At 37.2% G+C, this 22,481-nt stretch overlaps 4 protein-coding genes across 6 annotated transcripts; 3 read left to right on the forward strand and 1 right to left on the reverse strand.

The window, feature by feature from the left end:
* The first annotated feature begins 1,633 nt into the window (after positions 1–1,633).
* Positions 1,634–3,400, forward strand: LOC111479741 (phosphatidyl-myo-inositol mannosyltransferase). The gene has a single exon (XM_023124585.1). It carries the CDS (start codon positions 1,811–1,813, stop codon positions 3,344–3,346), a length of 1,536 nt encoding a protein of 511 aa, XP_022980353.1. The 5' UTR covers positions 1,634–1,810; the 3' UTR covers positions 3,347–3,400.
* A 1,094-nt stretch (positions 3,401–4,494) lies between these two features.
* On the reverse strand, positions 4,495–8,346 carry LOC111478853 (pentatricopeptide repeat-containing protein At4g19440, chloroplastic-like). The gene is given in 5 exon segments (XM_023123357.1): positions 4,495–4,642; positions 5,001–5,118; positions 5,198–5,346; positions 5,463–6,531; positions 6,533–8,346. Coding segments are annotated over 2 exon segments (2,469 nt in total). The 5' UTR covers positions 8,165–8,346; the 3' UTR covers positions 4,495–4,642; positions 5,001–5,118; positions 5,198–5,346; positions 5,463–5,694.
* A 3,513-nt stretch (positions 8,347–11,859) lies between these two features.
* On the forward strand, positions 11,860–15,085 carry LOC111480460 (pectin acetylesterase 8-like). The gene is made up of 13 exons (XM_023125516.1): positions 11,860–12,065; positions 12,338–12,465; positions 12,536–12,618; positions 12,703–12,832; positions 12,963–13,042; positions 13,150–13,236; positions 13,338–13,462; positions 13,544–13,604; positions 13,697–13,750; positions 13,827–13,904; positions 13,991–14,096; positions 14,450–14,595; positions 14,706–15,085. The coding sequence occupies exons 2-13, from the start codon at positions 12,345–12,347 to the stop codon at positions 14,808–14,810; spliced, it is 1,176 nt and encodes a 391-aa protein (XP_022981284.1). The 5' UTR covers positions 11,860–12,065; positions 12,338–12,344; the 3' UTR covers positions 14,811–15,085.
* A 979-nt stretch (positions 15,086–16,064) lies between these two features.
* Positions 16,065–22,122, forward strand: LOC111479412. Of its 3 annotated transcripts, none has more exons than XM_023124067.1 (8): positions 16,065–16,234; positions 16,311–16,380; positions 19,070–19,329; positions 19,690–20,766; positions 20,876–21,070; positions 21,155–21,306; positions 21,431–21,541; positions 21,802–22,122. In XM_023124067.1, the coding sequence occupies exons 3-8, from the start codon at positions 19,141–19,143 to the stop codon at positions 21,866–21,868; spliced, it is 1,791 nt and encodes a 596-aa protein (XP_022979835.1). In that variant the 5' UTR covers positions 16,065–16,234; positions 16,311–16,380; positions 19,070–19,140; the 3' UTR covers positions 21,869–22,122. The 3 variants fall into 3 exon arrangements, with proteins under 3 accessions (XP_022979835.1, XP_022979845.1, XP_022979853.1); XM_023124077.1 differs by having other exon boundaries at positions 16,316–16,380; XM_023124085.1 differs by lacking the exons at positions 16,065–16,234; positions 16,311–16,380 and having other exon boundaries at positions 18,634–19,329; positions 21,176–21,306.
* The last annotated feature ends 359 nt before the right edge of the window (positions 22,123–22,481 follow it).

Here is a 22,481-nt window from a genome sequence, read left to right on the forward strand (position 1 = left end):
ATTGTTTCAAGTTACTTTTTTGGCTATGTCAAACTCATTAACTCACACAACGTACTCTAGGCTTGTGTAGACGGTATTCAAGGAAAGGAGACGGTATTCAAGGAAAGGGACAAGTTAAGCTTATTAACTCACACATAATCCAGCCTAGGCTTTGAGGGAAAAGGGGCAAAGTGAATGACCAGCCTTGGCCTCCAATGCAGGGCACCAGCTTGAATCCTAAAGACAGATCCAGAATGGCAGCCATTGTTAATTCTGGCCACTAGTTCTGCCTCTGCCTCACCCAAAAAATGCCAGAAATGGGGACTCTGCTAAGGCCAAAATGGAGAACAGGGTGCGGAAATCTTCCGCAGTCTTCTCTGGCTACTGTGAGCCACAGATGATTTGTGTGTGCATCTATTAGGCAAAAACCTGCCAAGGTCCTATGTGAATCTTGAATGCTACAATGTGTAAATGAAGAGTTTCTCCCCTTTGATGGGATTGAACTCATCTTTCTAAGAGCCTAATAATAAATGTTAGAAGTTAAAACAAGACTCGGAATTGAACTCAAAGAACAAACAGAGATTTGATGTGTTTATAAAAAGCTTCTGTACTAGTATGAATGATGGATGAACCAGATCTACCAAAGCACAATTCTCAAGATTGTTTTGAAGAACAGAGTAGCAAAACATTCAACTTATCAAAGCAACAACTTAGAGAGAAAAAAATTTCAAGTTTCAAGGACAGATTACCAATAAGAATAATAAATACCTCTTTTCTTCAAGAAGAAGCCACAGCATGTGAACTGCATGGATCCGCATCAAATACTTGCAATACAAATTTCCCCAAAATCAGCCTCATTACAATGCAGCTTTGTCTCCTACCCTTCTTGGGTTGACTTCCTAAAACTTCTAACAGATATTGTCCTCTTTAACGATAGACTTCGACTTTTACAAATGGTATTAGAGTCAAACACCGAACGTTGAACCATCAAGGAGGATGGATTGTGCGGATTGTGAGACCTCACATCAGCTAACAGATACTTTAACGATAGACTTCGACTTTTACAAATGGTATTAGAGTCAAACACCGAACGTTGAACCATCAAGGAGGATGGATTGTGCGGATTGTGAGACCTCACATCAGCTAACAGATATTGTCCTCTTTAACAGTAGGCTCAGGCTGTTACAAATGGTATTAGAGTCAGACACCATAAGCTGAACCACCAAGGATGGTGGATTGTGTGGATTGTGAGACCTCATATCGGCTAATAGATATTATCCACTTTGACGGTAGGCTTACCTGTTACAAATGGTATTAGAGCCAGACACCAAACGTTAGCCACTAAGAAAAGTTGATTGTGAGACCTCACATCGGTTAGAGCGGAGAACGAAACAATTGTTATAAGGATATGGAAACCTCTCTCCTAATAGACATGTTTTAAAAACCTTGAAGAGAAGTCCAAGAGAAAAAAACCCAATGAAGACATTATCTCCAATCCAACGAAGACAATATCAATTAGCAGGCTTGACTGGACGGGACTGCCATGTCACATTCTCTATCGTTTTTAACACCATTTGTTAATGAGGAGAGAGAGGCAGAGACGTATTGCGTTTCCTGTGGTAGAGAGCAGCCTTGAACTGGAAGAAGCAAAAACGGTGGAAAATATTCAACCTTTTTCAATGGGAAAGGCCGCGAGAAGCGCACTTTGAGACCAAAATAAACAAAAAAAAAGAAAAAGAAAAAAACTCACAAAACTCCTTTCCACTTTGCTTCAGTGCGTACCCAACTCCCCCACTTTCCCCTCCAAACTTTTCTTCCAAAAACAATTTCCATGGAATTCAACCCCAAAAAAGACACTCCTTCTTCATTTCCCATATCCCTTTCTTCTTCTCCATCCCCAACCATGGCTTTCAACTCCAAATTCCAAAAGAAATCCACTGTTTCCCTCTCCCACTGCAATCTCTGTACCACCCTTTTCTTCATCGTTCTCTTCACAGTCCCCACTCTGTTCCTCCTCCACACTTCCACCATCTCTGTCTGCTCTCTTTCTACCTCCACCGCCCGCCTGAACTCATGGTTTGGAGACCTTCGCGATGCTCAATTTTCTTGGAATCGCCTAGCTTTCTCTGAAGATCTTCCCCCACCTGTTGCTCTGAAAATTGCTGTCTTCTCAAGAAAATGGCCGATCGGAACAACCCCTGGTGGAATGGAGCGCCATGCTTATACGCTTCACACGGCTCTGTCTCGCCGTGGCCACCGCGTTCATGTTTTCACCTCACCACCGCCCGATTATGGCGTTGTTCAAAACCTCTCGTCTGCAACTTCAGCGCCGTACATCCATTGGCACGACGGTGAACCAGGCCGGTGGCGCTACAACAAAGCTTGGGAGCAATATGAAGAAGAAAACCACCGAGAACCATTCGACGTTGTTCACACAGAAAGCGTTGCACTGCCTCACGGAGTAGCCAAAAAGCTCTCGAATCTCGCAGTTTCTTGGCATGGGATTGCCCTAGAGAGCTTGCAATCGGACTTATTCCAGGACCTAGCCCGCCGGCCGAACGAGCCGATGTCGCCGGCCTTCAACATGAATATTCAAGGCGATGTCCCGAAGGTACTGAATGAGATCCGATTCTTCAAAAATTACGCTCACCACGTCGCGATTAGCGACAGTTGCGGAGAGATGCTCCGAGATGTGTACCAAATTCCAAGCAGAAGAGTCCATGTGATCGTCAATGGCGTCGACGAGGACGATTTCGGCGAGGATTTCAAATTAGGTCAAGAATTTAGGGCTCGAATCGGAATACCTGGAAACGCAAGTCTAGTCCTCGGAGTCGCCGGAAGATTAGTGAAAGACAAAGGCCATCCGCTACTTCACGAAGCTTTCTCCATCATCACAGAGCAGCATCCGGACATCTACCTGATCGTCGCCGGAGCAGGACCATGGGAACAGCGGTACAGGGATCTAGGTCCTCGAGTTCTGGTTTTAGGATCGATGAGTCCGTCAGAACTTAGGGCTTTCTACAATTCGATCGACATCTTCGTGAATCCAACGCTACGGCCACAGGGATTGGACCTGACTCTGATGGAGGCTATGGCAAGCGGGAAACCTGTAATGGCGTCAAGGTTTCCGAGCATAAAGGGCACCATTGTTGTTGATGATGAGTACGGATTCCTTTTCGCTCCGAACGTGGAATCATTGGTGGAGACGCTGGAAGTGGTAGCTAAAGAGGGTTCCGATAGGTTGAGGCGCCGGGGAAAGGCCTGCGGGCGATATGCGGCGTCCATGTTTACCGCTCGGAAGATGGCTCTGGCTTATGAGAGGCTATTTCTCTGCATCAGATATGAAGCGTTTTGTAATTATCCTTAAAAAGGAAAGATTAATTCTGTTCAAATTTCAATGTTGGGATCAACCCTTTCTTTTTCTTAATTTGAAATTTTTACTCATTTCTTTTTCATAATTTGAAATTTTTACTCATTAAAAGTTAATAAAAAATTAGTGCATAGAATTTCTATCTCGGCCTCTAACAAAAATTCTCATAATCATTGGCTTAGCGTGAGTGCAAAGTCCATAATGCCCAATTCCAGAGGAATTTTGAAGGTTCGTTTTCACAAACCAACTCCAAGGAGTAGGGGTATAAGAGTAAAATGACAAATTCACCTCATTGGGATGAAGGAAATGGGTAGCCTCTATTTTCAGCTATAAATATAAAACAAGCCCATATTCACTTTACCTTATTTGGAGAAGATATGGCTGGCCACTGCATTTGTGAGAGAGGCTCAGACAATGAACTCCATGTTCTTCAAATAAGACCCTTCAACTCTCGCCCCCCATGATCTAATTTCTCCTGTTTTATGAATCTGTTTTTCTACAAGAACAAATAATTTTAAGAACATCAGAAATTTGTTAATCATTCATATTTTTCATCATCATCTTGTCCTTGATCTGCAACAAGAATGCTGCAGACCAAAACTAAGGAGAGCAATTGAACCAAATCAACTAGGTCCATTTGAAGTAGAAATTGAAAAATAATCCGTTAGTTCGGCTTCGATAAATTTCGTAGTGTCCAGTAGGTTCAATCGGGCAGTTAGTTCGATTACAGGGGGCAGGAAGGGGAAAGAGGAGGCCACGAATCTATTCAGATATGCTCGAATCAATATGCACTTTTAATGATTTTTTTAGATAATCTGCATATAAATTGTGGTTCCCATTTGTACTAACTTGAGATGTGTATACAACAACACATAAGATATATCGATATAGTACATTACCTTGTTTTACTGATTCCGTTGCATTGTTTGGCAGACCCAATGGGCGAAAGGGCTTCATCTTCTCCAGATATGACGAGGGAGAGAGTTGAAACAGAAAGCAAGGAACTGAAGAGCAATGAGAGCCACGTGTGAAACGGCTCAAGCCTACCGCTAACAGATATTTTTCTCTTTGGGCTTTCACTTTCGGACTTCCCCTCAAGGTTTTTTAAAACACGTCTGCTAGGAAGAGGTTTCTACACACTTCTAAAGAATACTTTGTTCTCCTCCCCAACCGATGTGAGATCTCACCATGTGAGGGATGACATAGCCACATGGATGCTCAATGGACGAACTGGAGTTTATTATCCAAAAGGCCACGAGAAGATCCTCGAGAGCATTCCTGATGGAGGTGGGGCTGCAGTTAACACCCAGATCAATTGGTTTAGTGACAAGAACAGTTAAAGGCATGTTTAACAAGGGCCTGTAGCTCCATCCAAGACTACCTAATTGCTTCTGAATTCACAAAAGGGAAATAGAGGTAGGCCCTTTCAAGAGTCGAGAACAATCACAGACAACTCAAGAACATATGTGCAACCTATGCACCAAATCCAATCCTGTTCAACTAAGGTGGTCATATATGTTTTTCCTTCGAGCCAAAAAATTCTTTATATGTGAGTGTCCGTGCCTACTTACACGCACCTTGACTAACCACTGGACCATATTACATTTAGTTGACAAAGAAATTGAACAAAAGATGGAGTAGATGAACTTACCCGTTCATGCAGATGAGAGCCATTTCTGCTTTCCATTCGAATCTGAATAGAAGCATTCTTATGAACAACTCTCAAATACGACATTTTCCCCTGCGAACAGCCACGTATATATTAAAGCCTGCAAAATTTACATCAACACAATAAATACTCAGTTATAAGTTATGGAAAATCTAGATATAAACAAGAAAATTACATACGAGATCTAATATGTCTACCAATTTTCATCACTGGGTTTGGGTCGGAGATGCTATGACACTCTATCATTAAACAAACTGCCATCTTTTTCTATCGGTGAGGATCTCAACTGATCGTCTTATGTTCTCGACGCACTATCTCAATAGGTGCTCTGTTAAAAACATAATATAAAATTTTCAGAACATATGCTTCACCTGTAGCCGACATATAAACTAATGACATTATATACAAAGTAGAAATAAGAGCACACGATAAAACAAAGCCTACCAAACTGCAGAAACTAAAGACGTCTCTTCCATTTTTGGCTCTTTCATTTGGACGAGAGAAGACGCCTCCGATATTTCCGAATGAATAAAGAAAACGATATTGATGGATCACTGATGAAATAAAAATCAAAGATAGAACAGAGGTAGAAATTTCAGATCAGTTGAACGTGAAGCAGTAATCACATTATCAACAGAGTTTAATCAGGTAATGAAAAACCTCTGTAGAAATTTAATCAGTTTTGGCTAGCAATTGTAGGTCAATTCCAACCGTGTACGAGAGTAGAGTAAGTAATTTCATCTAAAGATAATCCTGCCGTGGACATTTGATCACAGATTTTATAAGCTTTATCCATGTCCTTCCCCTTGTATAATCCATTAGTCAAGGTATTGTAAGTAACAACATCTGGGACGATTCCACTTTCTTTCATCTTGCTCAAAAGCTTATTAGCTTCTTCCATATTCCCTAATTTACAGTACCCGTCAATCATGACCGTGTATGTAAATTTATTAGGTCGTATGTTAAAAGAGATCATTTCATGCAAAGTAGCTTCAGCAATATCCATTCGCCCTAGCTTACAATAACCGCCAATTAACGCAGTATAACAAACAACATTCGTCAACAATCCCTCCTCTCTCATTTCATCGATAAGCTGTTTCGCTTCTTCAACACGGCCAACGTTGCACATACCGTGTATTAGAGATGAATACGTGGAACAAGTTGGAAACATTCCCTTACTTTTCATATCATCACAAAATCGCAAAGCTGCAACAACATTTCCGCTATGACAGTTTGCTCTGATTAATATATTATAAACAATGGTACTTAGCTCCATTTTCTTAGTGACCATCTCATTGAATAATTCTTCAACATCTTCCATTCTCTTAGCTTTACAATAACCATCCATCATTACCCCATAAGTGTAAACATTAGAAACCAATCCATTAGCTTTGAATTCATCCCAAAGCTTAATAGCACCATCCAATTTTCCTGCATTACACAGTCCATGCAATAGAAAATTGCAAGTGTAGATGTCTGTTTCAATGCCTAGCTTAGTCATCTTGTCTTTTAAGTCTAAAGCATTCCTCGACTTTTCCCGCTTTGCAATAACCTAAAATGAGTGTATTGTATGTGATCCGATCCAATGGAAAACCCCTCTCCAACATCTCCTTGAGTATTCTCACAGCCTCTTGCAAATTACCAGCTCCACAAAGTCCATGTATTAGAGCGTTAGAGGTCGCTGTACTCGCTGGAGACCCTTTCTCCAATAACCTAAACCAAAGTTCGGTTGCGTCTAAATGTTTACCATCCTTACAGAGTCCACATACCAATATGGTCAACAGCTGATCACTAAGCCTGAAGTTCTTTGATAACATCACCATGGTAAATCGCAATGCAGAATCAAATCTCGACTTTGTACATAACCAGTGGATAACCGAATAACAAGTAACACGGTTTATAGATAGCCCTTGAGATAATATCTCCTCTAGAGAATTCTCCGCTAGCTTGATTTGATTACTCTTACAAAACCCTATCATGAGAGAATATAAAGTTACTGAAGTATGAGTTATATTTTTGGATATCATCACATCTCTAATCTTAAGAGCCTCATTGATATTGCCCATTTTGCAGTATCCATCAATTAAAGTATTGTACACAACTGCATTCGGAACAAAACCCGTGTCTACCATTTCATTTAAAACGTGATTTGCTTCGTCAAATTTTTCGAGTTTTGTCAAACCATTAATAAGCACACTATAAGTTATAAGACTTGGCTTTACCCCTTCTATGATCATCTTCTCCTTGAGCTTGAAGGCATCATCTAATCTCCCATTCTGGCAAAAACCATGAATAATACTATTATAAGTAACAACATTAGGAGAAATACCTGACTTCTCCATTTTCAAGAATAACTCAATGGCATTTTCCATCTTCCCTCCCTTGCACAGAGCGTTTATTACATTCGTAAACAAGAAAACGTCTGGACGAACACCACGGGACATCACTTCAAATACTTCACAACATTTTTCAAGTTCGTTAGCCTTCACCAAAGAGCTCAATAAAAAATTGCAAGTTTTCAACGATGGAAAAATTCCCTTCCGAGCAAACAAATAAAACGCATCAACAGCGCAACCAAATCCAAGATTCCTGAATTGTGTGCTGTATACATGTATCAACAAATCAAGAGCCTGTGTCCATTCAAACCGCCCAACAACTGAAGTTAATCCTAACAATGCATTAGCTATCGAAATGTAAAGCTTACTCAAATCGAAATTCAACACCGGGAGCTTCCCATCTATCAAACGAATCAGAAGCAATCTCGCAGGGGGTAAGAACTTGGAATTAATAAGCAAAAGAATCAATATACAATAAGAACGAATGGTAAACCGAAATTTGAAAGAGTCAGATGCAAAGTAGAAGAAGTTAAGACAAGTTTTGGGATTGGCCTTCAATCCAACGGAGAAGAACATCCGATCAAACTCAAGAGGAAACAAATGAGGGAACAGAGCTCTACATTTAGAAGAGTCCAGAGACGAATTAGAGAGAATAGAAGATACCGAATATAGCAACTAATCCTGGAGCTGCCATGGCGGCTCCTGGTGGTGTTCTTTATGCGGTTGTGTCGATAACACACTAGCCAACCGGCGCGAGAAGGGAAATAACACAGGAACTGTCTTATTGATTTTAAATCTAGTCAAATGCATTGAAGAACAAAGGTTACAGATTAGAAGTTAACGAAGAATGGATTGAAAAGCTTAAATCAATCAAGAAAAAAGAAGAAGAAAGTTGAACAGGATTGTTAAGGATGGAGGAAAAAGCTATGAGATCGGAGGCAGAGAGGGAGGAGAGAGCGGGCGGGGAAGAACGTGGAGGCCCCGGCGTTGGGCCACGAGAGAAGAAATTGAGCGGCTGATCTTGGTAGAATCGAAGTTTTCAAGTGCTGGAATGTAAAAATGGCGGGTTGGACGATTCCTAATCGTCAATTGGGCTTTGGCCCATATTCCTTGGACTATTATTGGGCTTTTTATGATGACTCGGCCCATATTTTTTTACTATTGTTGGGCTTTTTGGCAAAAATAAAAATTAAAAAATATTAAAAAGTTCTAATTTTCTTTTAATTATTTTTCATGGAATTTCTAGAGAATAATCAATATATAGCTCAAGAAAATAATAAAACTTCAAATTATTTTGATATTATCCTATAAATAAAGTTTTTTTTTTTTTTTTTAATGATGAATTATTAATAGAGAGAGATATTCTCTTCCACAAAATTGAGATAAGGATTATATTAATAGCCACTTGAATTTGATTGTGACTGATAATCAGACCAACCATTACCATAACATAAAATATAAAAATGTCTCTTTATTTTTTGATTTATTAATGATTTTTTAATTACACATAAATAAATAAACCTAAATTTTAATTACACTTCGTAAGCTGGAGAGCCCAACATATTTATTACTTTTCTTGTATTATTAAAAGATTATTATTGTAATATTTTAAAATATTAATTATGGAGACCATGGTCGTCACGAATAATGTCACATGGATTGGTATAAATTACTTTTAAGAAAAGTTATGAAATATTTATTTGATTGATAGGTTCTACATGAAATTGCATGCACATCCCCCCATATATTAATACATAATACTAATAAATAACTTTAAAATTAAAATATTAAATTGTAATATTTTATTAAGCGTTCGAGTTTATTTATTAAAGAAAATGTGATCACCGGTCATATAATGATCATGTAAAATAAAAAATGCAGATAAATTATTAAATAAACTTTTCTAATACTTATAAAATTTATTTTTTTTTAGTTAAAATGTATTTTTAAAGTTATTATTATTATAAGTTATTATTAAAATGACTCATAAATATTCATTAATTATAAACGTATGATAATTCCTTAAATCAATCGATGTGGGACAATTTAATAATTTTTTAATAGGTGTGGTTAAAATTTAAAATTTTATTATTAATATTAGGATTTTATATATACTTTATTTGTTCCACCCCCACTACTTTACTGCAAGATGCATGAGACCTTATCCATCCACCCGCTGTCATTTATTTCAATTCCTTCCCACTTTAATTCTCACTTTTATTTTTACTATTAAATTATTTACGTGTTTAGTAATTTTAATTTATTTACACGAATAATTAAGAAGAGAAGAGAGTTACTATTGTTGTTATTTTAAGATTACATTATAATATTAAAATTTAAATTTCTAAAAATTATTTTGTAATATTTAAATTTAAATTTTTATTATGATATCTTATATTTTTTAATAAAAAAATTATATCCAAAATTATCAATTTCTAAGTTTTTTTTTTTTCATTTTCTTACAAATAGATTCTCGAAAAATAAATAAGAAATTTGACAGATAATAATCAAAATAAGTATAGACACGTTGTTAAACATCTATTAATTTATATAATACAATTATTTAGTTAATTTATTAATTATTTTATTTGAAATTTAGGTATAGATTTCACATGTGATGTGTTTCCCATTTTAATATAATTTAGAAAGACCAATTCGTGTGAACCAAAGAGCTCTGCCTTTCATTTTCATCTCTCCACTACAAATTTTTAAACCAACTTTTTCTTCCAATTTAATTTTGCCCAATTTTTTTCTAGAATATTCATTTATATCTGCATTAAATTCTTTTAATTTCTCAACATTAAATTTATTTTTCTTCCAATTTCTCCTGGATGGGTTTTATCTTTATTAATAAAATATTTTAATTTTTGTTACATTTTTTAAACAAAAACAATTTTTATTAAGGAATTTCATAATTTAAATACCATAATTATTGATATTTTAATTTAGCTCATAATTCAAATTAAATGAATTTAGTACTTACCGAGTTCTTTTAATATGTTTTGTGTTCACTCATATGCATTTTATGAAAATTTATAAAACGTCACCCAACATAGAATCCTCGTTTCTTAAGAGTAAAGATGTTCACTCACATGCATTATAATTTATTTTTTTTTTAAGAGGTCACCCGACATAAAATTATTCTAAATAAAATACAATTAATGAATTAAACTTGCACATAAATATGAAATGCAAAATAGATTGAAAAATTAAACACATTAATATTGCTAACTCTCATTTAATTAAACATTGACTACTCGATTAATTCAAGCTACTTAATTAGTGATCCAAAAAATGCATTATTTTTCTTAATTATCATTATATTTTCATAATTATTTTTTGTAAGGACATTTTTTTTATAAGGCTATTTGCATAAAACCCCATCATTCTCATTTATTTACTTACCTTTCAAATCTTATATTTAAAATTTAAAATTTACATTCTTCAATGTGAAAACTCAACAATAATTGGCACGTATTCTTTTATTTGAAATTTCGTATTTAAATTTTCATATCTCAACGTGAAAAATTCAGTAGTTGACACATACTCCAATATTTAAATTTGTACGTTTTGATATAAAAAGTAAAGCAATAATTGACACGTTGTGAGATCTCATAAGATGAAAACTAAACATTTCTCGTAAAAGTATGGAAATCTCTTCCTAATTGACACATTATGACAACGATACGTAATAGACTAAAGCGACCATACATGTTTTTAAGGTTAAATATTAAAATCTTTAAAATAATGAGAGAGAAAGGAAGAAATTAAAAAGTCAATTAAAATAAAATAAAATAAATACAAAGAAAGGCATGTTACTTTGTTAACAAAAACCATGTCGGTGGGATACATGTCCTAATCGCTCACTGTCCATTGGACCATAAATGGGAGCTTTCCTTTTGACTTCCACTTGCAGACAAACAACACAACCCAATGGATACTTTTGTATTATAACACTAATTATATATAAATTATTATTAATTTTCAATTTCTTTATTGTTTTTTTTTAATGTATGATTCGATTCATTTATATACTTTTTATTTACTTAAAACGCCATATTTATTTAAATACTGCGATAGAATAATAAAAGTTGAGTAAGACAATATTTTAGGTAAAAAATCCCTTTAAATTCGAGGATAAAAGTCAATATATTTTCCACAAAATAAAGGTGGGAATAAAATTTTTAATACGACGGTAATATAAAAAATAAATAATCCAAAAAAAGACTTGGGAGAATTTATTCTTAACCAATAAAGTCGTGCATAGCGTATACGGTGGGCATCCATCCACCGAATAATATTTCGAGCCATTTTTAACTTGACCTATATTTAAGCAGGTCGTTGCAGAAGGAGGGCGTGGGGCCCACAACGACAAGATTCGTCATTCGTGTCCGATGAAATTCGGGTCGGGTAGGGTCGGGTCGGGTGAACAAAAACCAAAAAAAAAACAGAACACGGCGAAGTTTTTACTATTATCTTTGAATTCGTTTGGCTTTGGTTGGACTTGGAAATTGGAATGAGTTGTCGGTTCTTGGGTTCGACGCTCAATATCTGTAACAACACATTCTAAATATGAACATAAATCTTCAATCATTATTCAGTAGTCTCTCTATAATTCTGTATATAAACAAACCCACACTTCGATTTCCAGAACCAACAAACAGAACTCGAACCCATTTCATTCCGCCATTGCTGACTTTTCCTGTTCCAGGTATTTTTACCAATCTTTTCCTCTTCTGTTCTTCATGTTCTTTGATAAATCCTTGTGGGTTTCTTGTTTTTGTTATTATTTTCAATTTTTTGTTTGATTATTTCAGATATAAATCATTTTTGAAGTTGTTTTTTCCAGAAGATTTGTTGTTTATTGTGTTTTTTAATCATTTGGGTTGTTTGTTAATCAAGAAAACAAGATCAATCCTTTTTTGGATTCTTATTTTGACTCAAAAACGAATTTATTTGAATGGATTTTGTTTATCTATGCAGGAAGAAGATGGGCAGTGAAAATTTTGGTTTATGGCTATTTTTTATTGCATCACTTCAGTTTTTTATTAGAACACACTGTACTATTGTGGGGATTACTTATGTTCATGAACCTAGTGTCAAAGGAGCTGGTAAGAAACTCGACCAACTCGATGGACTCGAGTGTTTAATTTAGTTTTTTTTTATTGAACCACTTTGTAGTTTGTTTGGATGGTAGCCCTCCAGCTTATCACTTGAGTGAAGGGTTAGGCGCTGGTATTAACAATTGGTTGATTCAGCTAGAGGTTTGTTCTTTCACTTTGAGCTGAAAAATTCATTCAAGAATATGCATTTTTGTTGATTACTTGTTGAACTAATTTCATTCTTAGGGAGGAGGATGGTGCAACAATGTCACGACTTGCGTCCTGCGTCGGGATACTCGTTTAGGTTCGTCTAAGGCCATGGCTACCGAGCTTGCGTTTTCGGGGCTTTTGAGTAACCAACGAGAATTCAATCCAGGTATAGTGTGAGATCCCATGTTAGTTGGGGAGGAGAACGAGACATTCTTTACATATAGCATTGGATGAACCGTTTGAATCTATTTATTCAGTTTTATCTCTGCTATAACAACCATACTTCTATGCTATAGATTTTTATAACTGGAATAGAATCAAAATTCGATACTGCGATGGATCTTCATTCACTGGAGACGTCGAAGCCGTTGATCCCGTAAGTAGCAATGGTTTCGAACACTCCTTTACTGACCAACATTGTGAGAATGAATGATATTCACCCCTCCTTGGCATTTCTGAACTAGTGATGATACCTTGGATCAGGCAACCAATCTGCATTTCAGAGGAGCAAGAATTTTTCGAGCCGTGATCGATGAACTACTCGCCAAGGGAATGAAGAACGCGAAGAACGTATGAACTGAACCGAACTGAACTGAACTTGCTTGTTTGTTACTACACATGATGATCTATATAAGTACACCTTTCGCATCGATCTTATGTCGTTACCGCAGGCTATTCTCTCGGGATGTTCGGCCGGTGGATTAGGTTCCATTTTGCATTGTGATATCTTCAAATCTTTACTTCCTCCTACTACCAAAGTAAAGTGTGTCTCAGATGCAGGATACTTCGTCAATGTGTAAGCTCGTATTCCTTTTCATATCTCGGCTTTCGTCGTTCGTCATTCATGTTAATTTAATGTCATAGTGTTGAATATCAGGAAAGATGTCTCTGGAGCACGGCATATCGAGGAGTTCTTTAGTGATATAGTCGCCACTCATGTATGTTCCTCTCTATCATTCTCGACTTTCTTTGGCGTCGATGATCGATCCATTTACCGTTGGAATATTCTTGCATCTTATGAACTTAACAGGGTTCAGCTAGGAATTTGCCTGTACAATGCACTTCAAAAATGAAACCCGAGTTGGTAAGTTTTCGATTGAGGAAACATGTCGTGTTCTTCGTTTTGATGAATCCTATGTTTCTCATCCAAACTTCTGCAGTGTTTCTTTCCCCAAAATGTGATTCAGCTCGTTCGGACTCCAATCTTTATTGTAAATGCAGCTTATGATTCATGGCAGGTAAAGATCATACCGTCTAAACGTGTAAATAACCCGACTTTCGAGCTCGAGTTTGTTGCTTAACTGTTTTCTGAATGAATATTCAGGTAAGGAACATTCTGGTGCCCGGTGTTGCCGATCCACGCCATATTTGGAATGACTGCAAGAACGACATCAAAAACTGCTCGTCTATTCAGCTTGAAACCTTACAAGGTAGCTCCCTCGCTGACACTCGTTCGTTTATCCAATCGATGTGAAACCCCCACCAAATCCACCCTCTTCGGGGCCCAACATCTTTACTAACACATCGCCTCGTGTCTACTCCCTTCGGGAAACAGCCTTCTTGCTGGCACATTGCCCGGAGTCTGACTCTGATACCCACATCGGTTGGGGAGGAGAACGAATCACCCTTTATAAGGGTGTGGAAACCTCTCCTAGGAGACGTGTTTTAAAAACCTCGAGGGAAAGCTCGAAAAGGAAAGTCCAAAGAAAACAATATCTACTAGCGGTGGGCTTGAGCCGTTACATGAAAAGTGCTTGTTTTGATCTTTCTGGTTTTGATTTAGATTTCAGGGATAAGTTTTTGAATGCATTGAATGGCTTTGGACACCCTTCATCAAGAGGATTGTTCATAGATTCTTGCTATGCGCATTGCCAAACTGAAATGCAGGAGACATGGCTAAGAGCAGACTCCCCCAAGATCAGTAACACGGTAAATTGATATCGACCTCGATATCGACATTGAAAGTCATTACTCGAACGTAAACGTCGTTTTCTTTGTTCTTGAAAGTACCAACTCTTTTATCAAATTTGAAAATGCAGCCCATTTCAAAGTCGATTGGAGACTGGTTTTTCGACAGGAGTGTGTTCCAGAAGATCGATTGTCCATACCCGTGTAACCCGACATGCCATAACCGCATTTTTTAAACGAAATACGACCTCTAATGGCGGGTTTATTAACACAGATTACGTTGTTGTTTATAACAGAGAAAAAAAAAACACAAGTATACAGTTTGAATACAATGAAGCAACATTCATCAAGAGCTCGAAAATAAGAACAAAGGCCATCGCTGCACCGAACTCGGGGTGTGTCGTTATCGTCTTCGATTGTTTGAATTGTGTATTAGCTTAGCATTTTCATATTGTTTGAGCCTTTGTATTCTATGAAACTAAATATCACCTAATACATTATATTCTCTCTATTTATTGTTTGAGCTTTTAATATTCAGCTGATAATCTTTAAAAGATTTGAATAGGCAACTATAAGCCAAGAACACATGCAATGAACACACTCATTGAACCTATAAGCCATGCTTGATCAACCATGCACCGTTTCCCCACGCTGATTTTAAGCCATCCTAGATGTACCATTCATCTCGAGTTGACTACGGTTTTGAACGTTCATGGTTGAGTACGTACTTTGTTGACTATATAAGTCTTCCTAGGAATGCTTGATCAACAATGCAACGTTTCCCCTACGTTGATTTTAAGTCATCCTAGATGTACCATTTCTCTCGAGTTGACTGCGGTTTTGAACGTTCATGATTGAGTATGTATTTTTAAATAAATAGTAATAATAATTAACTCGTACTTACTAGATCCTATATTGATGGGAGAAGGGAACGATGTATTGTTTTATAAGGGTGTAGAAACTTTTTCTTAATAGACACGTATTAGAACCGTGAGGCTAACAAGGATACGTAATGGGTTATAGCGGACAATATCTGTTAGAGATGTGTTTAGATTGTTACAAATGGTATCAGAGCTAGACATTGGGTGGTGTGTCAATGAGTACATGAGTCTCGGAGGGAGTGGACACTGAGCGGTGTGCTAATGAGGACGTTGAGCTCTAAAGGGAGTGGACATTGGGCAGTGTGCCAGCGAGAGATGTTAGGTCCTGAATGGGGGTGGACTGTGAGATCCCAAATCAAATGGAGAGGGGAACGAGTGATAAAGAGGACGTGGGACCACGAAGCGGGTAGATTGTGAAAAATATGTGTTTTAAAATTTTTGAGAAGAAATCCAAAAAAAAAAGTTAGTCCAAAGAGAACAATGTTTACCGGTGTGAGATTGAGTTTCCACCCAACAAATATGTAACCTAATTTGCATGCTTTTAAAAATTAAAAAATAAATAAACAATATCCTCTGGGAGACCTAAATTTAATAATTTATAATTTAATACAGCATAAGAAAAATTTAGTCGTCCCGGGAAATGTCTTCGACCATTTCGGACCAACGAGATATTTGCTAGAGCTCACTGGTTCATTTCCATGGAAGCTTAAGACGTCTGGAGGGTTTTGCGTAAATGGAAGCTTGGAACAAATGGGCATCCGGCAGCAATGGCACCATCGGTAACCAACGCCCAACGCCATGTTGAATCTATGTGCTCGGATACGTTTTTAATGGATGTTTGTTTGTTTATTGTAGGTCAGGCATCGAAGGCTGCTGTCTCGATCAATAATGATCCAACTAGACCTTCCCGCTTGCCGTCGACTATGTAAGTCGTCTGGATTTCCGGTTTGAATGTGCTCGTAACTTGCAATTTCGTGTGTTCGTTGTTGTCTAGGGTTCTTGGTGATTGATTTCTTATGCACTTCACTTTGGCGATTGATAACTTGCAATTTCTTATGCACATATGGCTTAATTTAGCATCTCATATCTCTTGTTTGCTTTTTTGGTCTCTTCTTGTGATCTGTCTGAAGGATAAAATTTAGTTTTAATTGTAATTTATTGAAGTTTGAACATGGAGCTGAAGCATTAGGATGGATCCCACGCGTCCCTTTGTATAATGATGCAGTCTTTGGGCATTAGACATGTTTCTTTGTCTAAGCTTTTACTTTCAATCATTACTCTATATGTTCTTTCCTGATTCGTTTGTTTATTTACATAAGTTTAGGGGCGGTAATTGTCTATATGTCCAAGCTCATTGCTAATAAATATTATCCTTTATGAATTTTCCCTTTTAACTTTCTCCTTTCAAGCTTCCCTTCAAGATTATATTTTCGCTCACTGCTAGCAGATCTTGTCTTGTTTGAGTTTTTCATGGCTTCTCCTCAAGGTTATATAGTCTTCTTTGGATTTTCACTTTCAAGCTTTCCCTCATGATTATATTATTCTCTTCAAGGCTTTTAAACGCATATGTTAGTGAGAGGTTTCCACACTCTTATAAAGAATGTTTCGTTTTTCTCTCAAACCAATGTGTGATCTCACAATCCACTCTCATTCGGTGCTCAACGCCCTCTTTAGCACACCACTCGGTACCTAGTTATGATACAATTTATAACAACTCAAGCCCACCGCTAATAGATATTGTCTGCTTTAGCCAGTTACGTATTGCTATCCGCCTCATGATTAAAATGCATCTACTAGGAAAATGTTTCTACACCTTTACAAAGAATATTTCGTTTCTCTTTCCAACCGATGTGAGATGTAACAAATAATATATCTAAAAGTACGGGTAGATAGGATATTCTCTGTCGAAAACGAAAACCTCCCAATGCCAATGGATTAGAGCAGAATAATGCTTATGGAACAGTTGAAACTGTAGAGATAATTATGTAGAAACCAAGAACACACTAGAACAGTTCTGATATCAACTAGCCTTTTCTATCTTTACCTTGAAACTTGGGATGTCTTCTTTTAATCCAATATTCTCGGGCAACAGCAACCACCGAATGGACCAAAGGGCTTTTAGCTTTTTTCCACAACTCGTGAGTTGTGACATAAAGAGACTGTATTTATCACAAAAACTAGCAACAATATTAGCAATTGCTTCTCTGCCATTCATGCTGTATTAGTTACAACATAAATATGTAGTTTGGTTTTTATCGAGACAAATCTAACATCGATGAAACTTTATTTTGTGAGGTCTCACATCGGTTGGAAAGAGGAACGAAATATTCCTTACAAGGATGTGGAAGTTTCTCTGTAATAGACGTGTTTTTAAACCATAAGGGTTACGACAATACGTAATAGGGTCAAAATAGACCATATCTATTAGTGGTGAGCTTGAATTGTTACAAATGGTATAAGTGTTAGACACCAGGCAGTGTGTCAATGAGAACGTTGAGCTCCCAAGATAGGTGGATTGTGAAGTCGCATATCGATTGGAGAGGAAAACGAAACATTCATTATAGAAAAGAACACTCTTTAGTTGCCTTGAAGTAAAAACCTCGTATGAATGACAAATCTAACTAATAGAAAAGAATGACAAATCCTTGACTCATTATCTAGCTGACGTGGAATTTTAGCTATTTCTTCTGTGTTTCATTAGAATGATCTACTACTTCATCACTAGAGTTCTTTCAACCATGAATTGACCGATGAAGAAAAATGCAAATTTTTTTTCTTTCAAATAACTTTCGATCAGCGTTTTGCCTGTTATTTGATATTTTTTTCAAATGGTTAATATAGACCTAAATTTGTAGTCTACCTTGATTTTTTTTACTTTTATGATATGATATGAACATAAATGATACACATCCCAAAAGATTATAAATTTAACTAAAGAAATGTAAATAATGTTGTCTAATAAATTTAATTTTTGGAGCTTGCTTCACTAAATTCTTGTTTGTTCGGTTACTTCGACGTGTGGTCGGGTTTTAAATTTGAAAGTGTTGGGGCTTCTTGTGCAAATTTTGTGGAAAATTTGCATTAAAAAATAAATAAAAGTGAATTAATTTTTTTTAGTTACCCACCACAATTTTAATAAAGAAAAAGAAAATGATGGGAAGATGAGAACTGGAGGACAAAGGAAGGCCCAAGAACAAAGTACACAGAACTGAGCCCGGTGGGCCAGTGGGTGCAATTTTTGAAGGGTCGGGTGTTTGAATTTTTCCCTCAAACGGAGGCAGAGAAAACGGCATGTTCTTCGTCTTTTCGATCTGAAAATCAATCAACATCGCTCAACTTTAATTTATCTATTGCTATTAAATCCTCACTCAAAATTACGCTACATGGGTTCCTTATCATTTGCTTTGCTTCGCTTAGCATTTGGATAATCAAGAAAGGGACCCCATTTCCGTTCCACATCTCTGCTCTGCAAGTTACTTTGTCTCTTTCTCTCATCTACTCGCCACAATATGCTTCCAATCCCATGCTTTCCGTTCTTTTTTACTTTCTCAATTCTCCTTCCTTCCTTTTAATCTCTCATTAATTTGAAATCGGTGTTTATGGAGTCTTTCTAGATCTGGATTGTTCGAATCTTTGCCACTTTTTGGATTTTTCCATGGAGTAGGATCGGCGTTGGTTTCGAGGGATGGGATCCAGCGGGAGTAAACCGTCGAGCAGTTCGCTGCCGTCGCTGCCGCCGTCTTCGTCGTCGTTGGCGGCGAATTTGTCGTGTTCCGGGAGAATCCGGAGGAGGAGATCCAAAGGCCGGAGATTTTTCCAGTGTTCTTGCCTTGGGACGCTCTCTGGATCGCACCATAGCGACAATGACGATAATGTACAGGATTTTCTTTCCCTTTTTTTCAAGATGGATTGAGATTCGAATTTCTGCATCTTTGTAGGTGCTTTTTTATTGTTTTGGCATTCGATTTCTGGAGAATGGACTAAATATTTGCACAAAACTTAGTAGTGTTTTAACTTTGCGTTGTCTGTTGTGTTTCGATTCATGTTAATTTTCTTGTTTATATCTCTATAGAACTCCAGCATGTTCTGCCCATGCAATTTGGATTATTGTATAAATGGTTCTTGTATTTGATTTATGATGGGTAGTTTTAATTTCTAATGATCTGTATGAACAAAATTAGAGTTTGATTGACGATGTTCATTATGTTCACTTGGATTATGTGTTCTTCTGCAGGATTGTGAAAGTGATAACAAAAAGAATGCTCATTATTGTTCATCTGCAAATCATACTGCTCAAGCATTAGATCAGAAGAAAATTGAGGGTTACAGAAGGGTCAAAGCTGAGGAGTCTGTTGAAGCACCTTGCGTAACTTCGAATGTTGAACTTGATGGATGGGATCAAACCGGTGGTGCTGTTACCGCCCCTAGAGCTGGTAGTACTTCTTCCCGTGCAACCTCCCTCGAATCGTTGAACTCTTCGAGTAACTTCCTTTCTCGCTTTAGTTTCGTTCCCGGTAATGTAAGCTTCAGACTGAGTAGAGCAAACTGTTTAGGATCATCTAGATCTTATCCTTTGTCTTCAACTAATCTCTCAATGTTGAATGACGAAGATGGGCTTCGTTTATCGAATGGACCTGTCGGAGGCTTTGCTGATCGAGATGAAATGCAGCAAGGTAGGGACTCGCTTCCTGCGTCCTTAGCTAGTGCAACTCATACTCGGTATCATGGAGATGGTCCTGCTAATTTTCGGCTAAATACACTGCCTTCTGATCTTTCTACTAACTTACAAGACAATCGGGCAGTTTCTTCTACCCACGATGTGGCTCGTGATTGTGATAATGCACGAGTAGAGCCTGATGGAAACGTTTCCCATCCTCGAAATCTACCTGAAAATGAAAGCAGTGAGATTAGACAATCTGATAGACAGACTGGATCTAGGGAACCAGTTGAACACAATTTTCGTTTCAGTCGGACCCTTAGCGTTGGAAGACTCCGTGATAGGGTTCTTCGTAGATCATCGTTATCTGACTTCACATTGTGTCCTCAGCAACAAGAGGGAGAGGAGAGAGAAGCTAGTCAGAGTGGCGATGACCGGCATGTTCGGACTGCTGAGACAAGGGCTTCATCATCTGAAGATAATGCTATGACCTCTTCAACAACGTCAGGTTATCCAGCTTCTAGTCTATCTAGTTCCCTGTTTAGCACCCAAGATAATGAAATGGAAACCACTCGGCCTCGAGAAGCTAGATATCACGATTTGCTCGAACACCGATCAAATTTCCTTGAACGGAGAAGACGAATACGTTCCCAGGTTTGTAATTATTCTTGATGGAGTTCATTTTTATGCTATGGTAGAGATGCAATAGTATAAAAATGTTGTAATGTTTGTCTTTTTTTCTCTCTTGAATCCACTCATTCAGGTTCGTGCCCTACAGCGGTTGGGAAGTCGCTTTGAGAACCTATCTGGGCACGAGAGATCGTGTATAATATCTGGTCAACATAGGACCGGTCGTTGTACTTGTCGTATCAATAATCGTGACACAAATGTAAATGACAACACCGATGCTAGAGCTAGTATATCAAGAATTGTAATGTTAGCTGAAGCCTTATTTGAGGTAAGTCAATGTTCTGTCATATTCTCTGCTTACTTTCCTCGCATTTTATCTATACTATTGAATCTCTGTACTTAATTTAATTAGGTTCTGGATGAAATTCACCAGCAATCTGTAGTCTTATCGTCCCGTCCTGCATCTTCGATTGGCTCTCTGCCTGCTCCGAACGATGTTGTAGATTCTATGCCCGTTAAATTTTATTCCAAGTTGCAAAAGCATCAAAACGAGGAAGCTGCCCAGTAAGCATATGCTCTTTCTTGTTTAAGACATTCATTCCACATATTCTTTCGCACGCATAGCTTCTTTCGTCTTTAGTCCAACGTTTGTCTTATGTGTCCCACCTTTTATACTATAAATCCACAGATGCTACATATGCCTGGTCGAGTACGATGAAGGAGACAGCATGAGAGTGTTGCCTTGCCATCATGAGTTTCACACAGCGTGTGTCGATAAGTGGCTGAAGGAAATCCACAGGTATTAACTGGTTCACATAGTGTTTTCTGCATCTCGAACTGTATACAATTAGCATACATGGACGAATGCCTCATTTTCTGGTATTTTTGGAACATCATACACTGGCTTTCACAGACATCATTCATGGGGTGGGTCTGACTTAATAATACTTGTTGAACAGTCTGAACAAATGAATCCTACTTTTGACTTGATCGATGTGTATAGTTTTCACGCTACTGAAGTTCGACCAACCTCACTTGCTCGTCTGTGTTATTATGCAGGGTATGTCCACTCTGTCGAGGTGACATATGCAGCAGATCGGATGCGTTACCGGACGATGTCACGTGAAGGCAATTCATTTCGAAAACCCGCTGTCTGTGATTCTTTTTGGTTGGCTGGTGAGAATATTGTAATGGAAAAGATGATGAATGGGTATGAAAATGATGCTGAAATTCTGGTTTTTGTTCTATGATTTGTGGTGTTCTTTTATAAGTATTGACTTGCTAGAGTTTTGTAATGAAAATGGACCCAAAAGAGAATCTCATGAACCTTCTTCTCCTATCCAAGATTGTGAATAAGATAATGAAAGTCTTTTCTCTACACTTTCTGCCTTTATAAATTTTGTTTTTTTATTGCTTAATTAGCCTTTTCATTTAATATAAGAAATAAACCAAAATTTCCCATAAATTATTTTTTAATTATAAATATTTATAAGTTTATCTTTTATATTAAATTTAACGTAAGAAGTAGATAAAAAAAATTTATTCCAACTTATTTGAAATTTTTATTTTACTTTATATATATATTTATATCATATATCCAAACATTCTTAATTAAGCAATATATTTAATAAATACAAATTTAAATTTCTGCGCAATATAAGTGGAGGAAATATATTGATGAATAAAAGAAAAAAGAGAAGTAAAGAGAGCGAGAAAAAAAAAAGGATTTTTAATGATAT

Source organism: Cucurbita maxima, unplaced genomic scaffold (genome assembly GCF_002738345.1).
Source record: "Cucurbita maxima cultivar Rimu unplaced genomic scaffold, Cmax_1.0 Cma_Scf00001, whole genome shotgun sequence".
NCBI lineage: Eukaryota > Viridiplantae > Streptophyta > Magnoliopsida > Cucurbitales > Cucurbitaceae > Cucurbita > Cucurbita maxima.

Coding starts and splice junctions, on each gene's coding strand:
- LOC111479412 (XM_023124067.1), top strand. CDS start 19,141: ATGGGATCCAGCGGGAGTAAACCGTCGAGCAGTTCGCTGCCGTCGCTG. Junction 21,071..21,154: donor TAGCTGAAGCCTTATTTGAG/GTAAGTCAATGT, acceptor TAATTTAATTAG/GTTCTGGATGAAATTCACCA. Junction 21,542..21,801: donor TGGCTGAAGGAAATCCACAG/GTATTAACTGGT, acceptor GTTATTATGCAG/GGTATGTCCACTCTGTCGAG.
- LOC111480460 (XM_023125516.1), top strand. CDS start 12,345: ATGGGCAGTGAAAATTTTGGTTTATGGCTATTTTTTATTGCATCACTT. Junction 13,043..13,149: donor ACGTCGAAGCCGTTGATCCC/GTAAGTAGCAAT, acceptor ACCTTGGATCAG/GCAACCAATCTGCATTTCAG. Junction 14,596..14,705: donor CCCCCAAGATCAGTAACACG/GTAAATTGATAT, acceptor TTGAAAATGCAG/CCCATTTCAAAGTCGATTGG.
- LOC111479741 (XM_023124585.1), top strand. CDS start 1,811: ATGGAATTCAACCCCAAAAAAGACACTCCTTCTTCATTTCCCATATCC.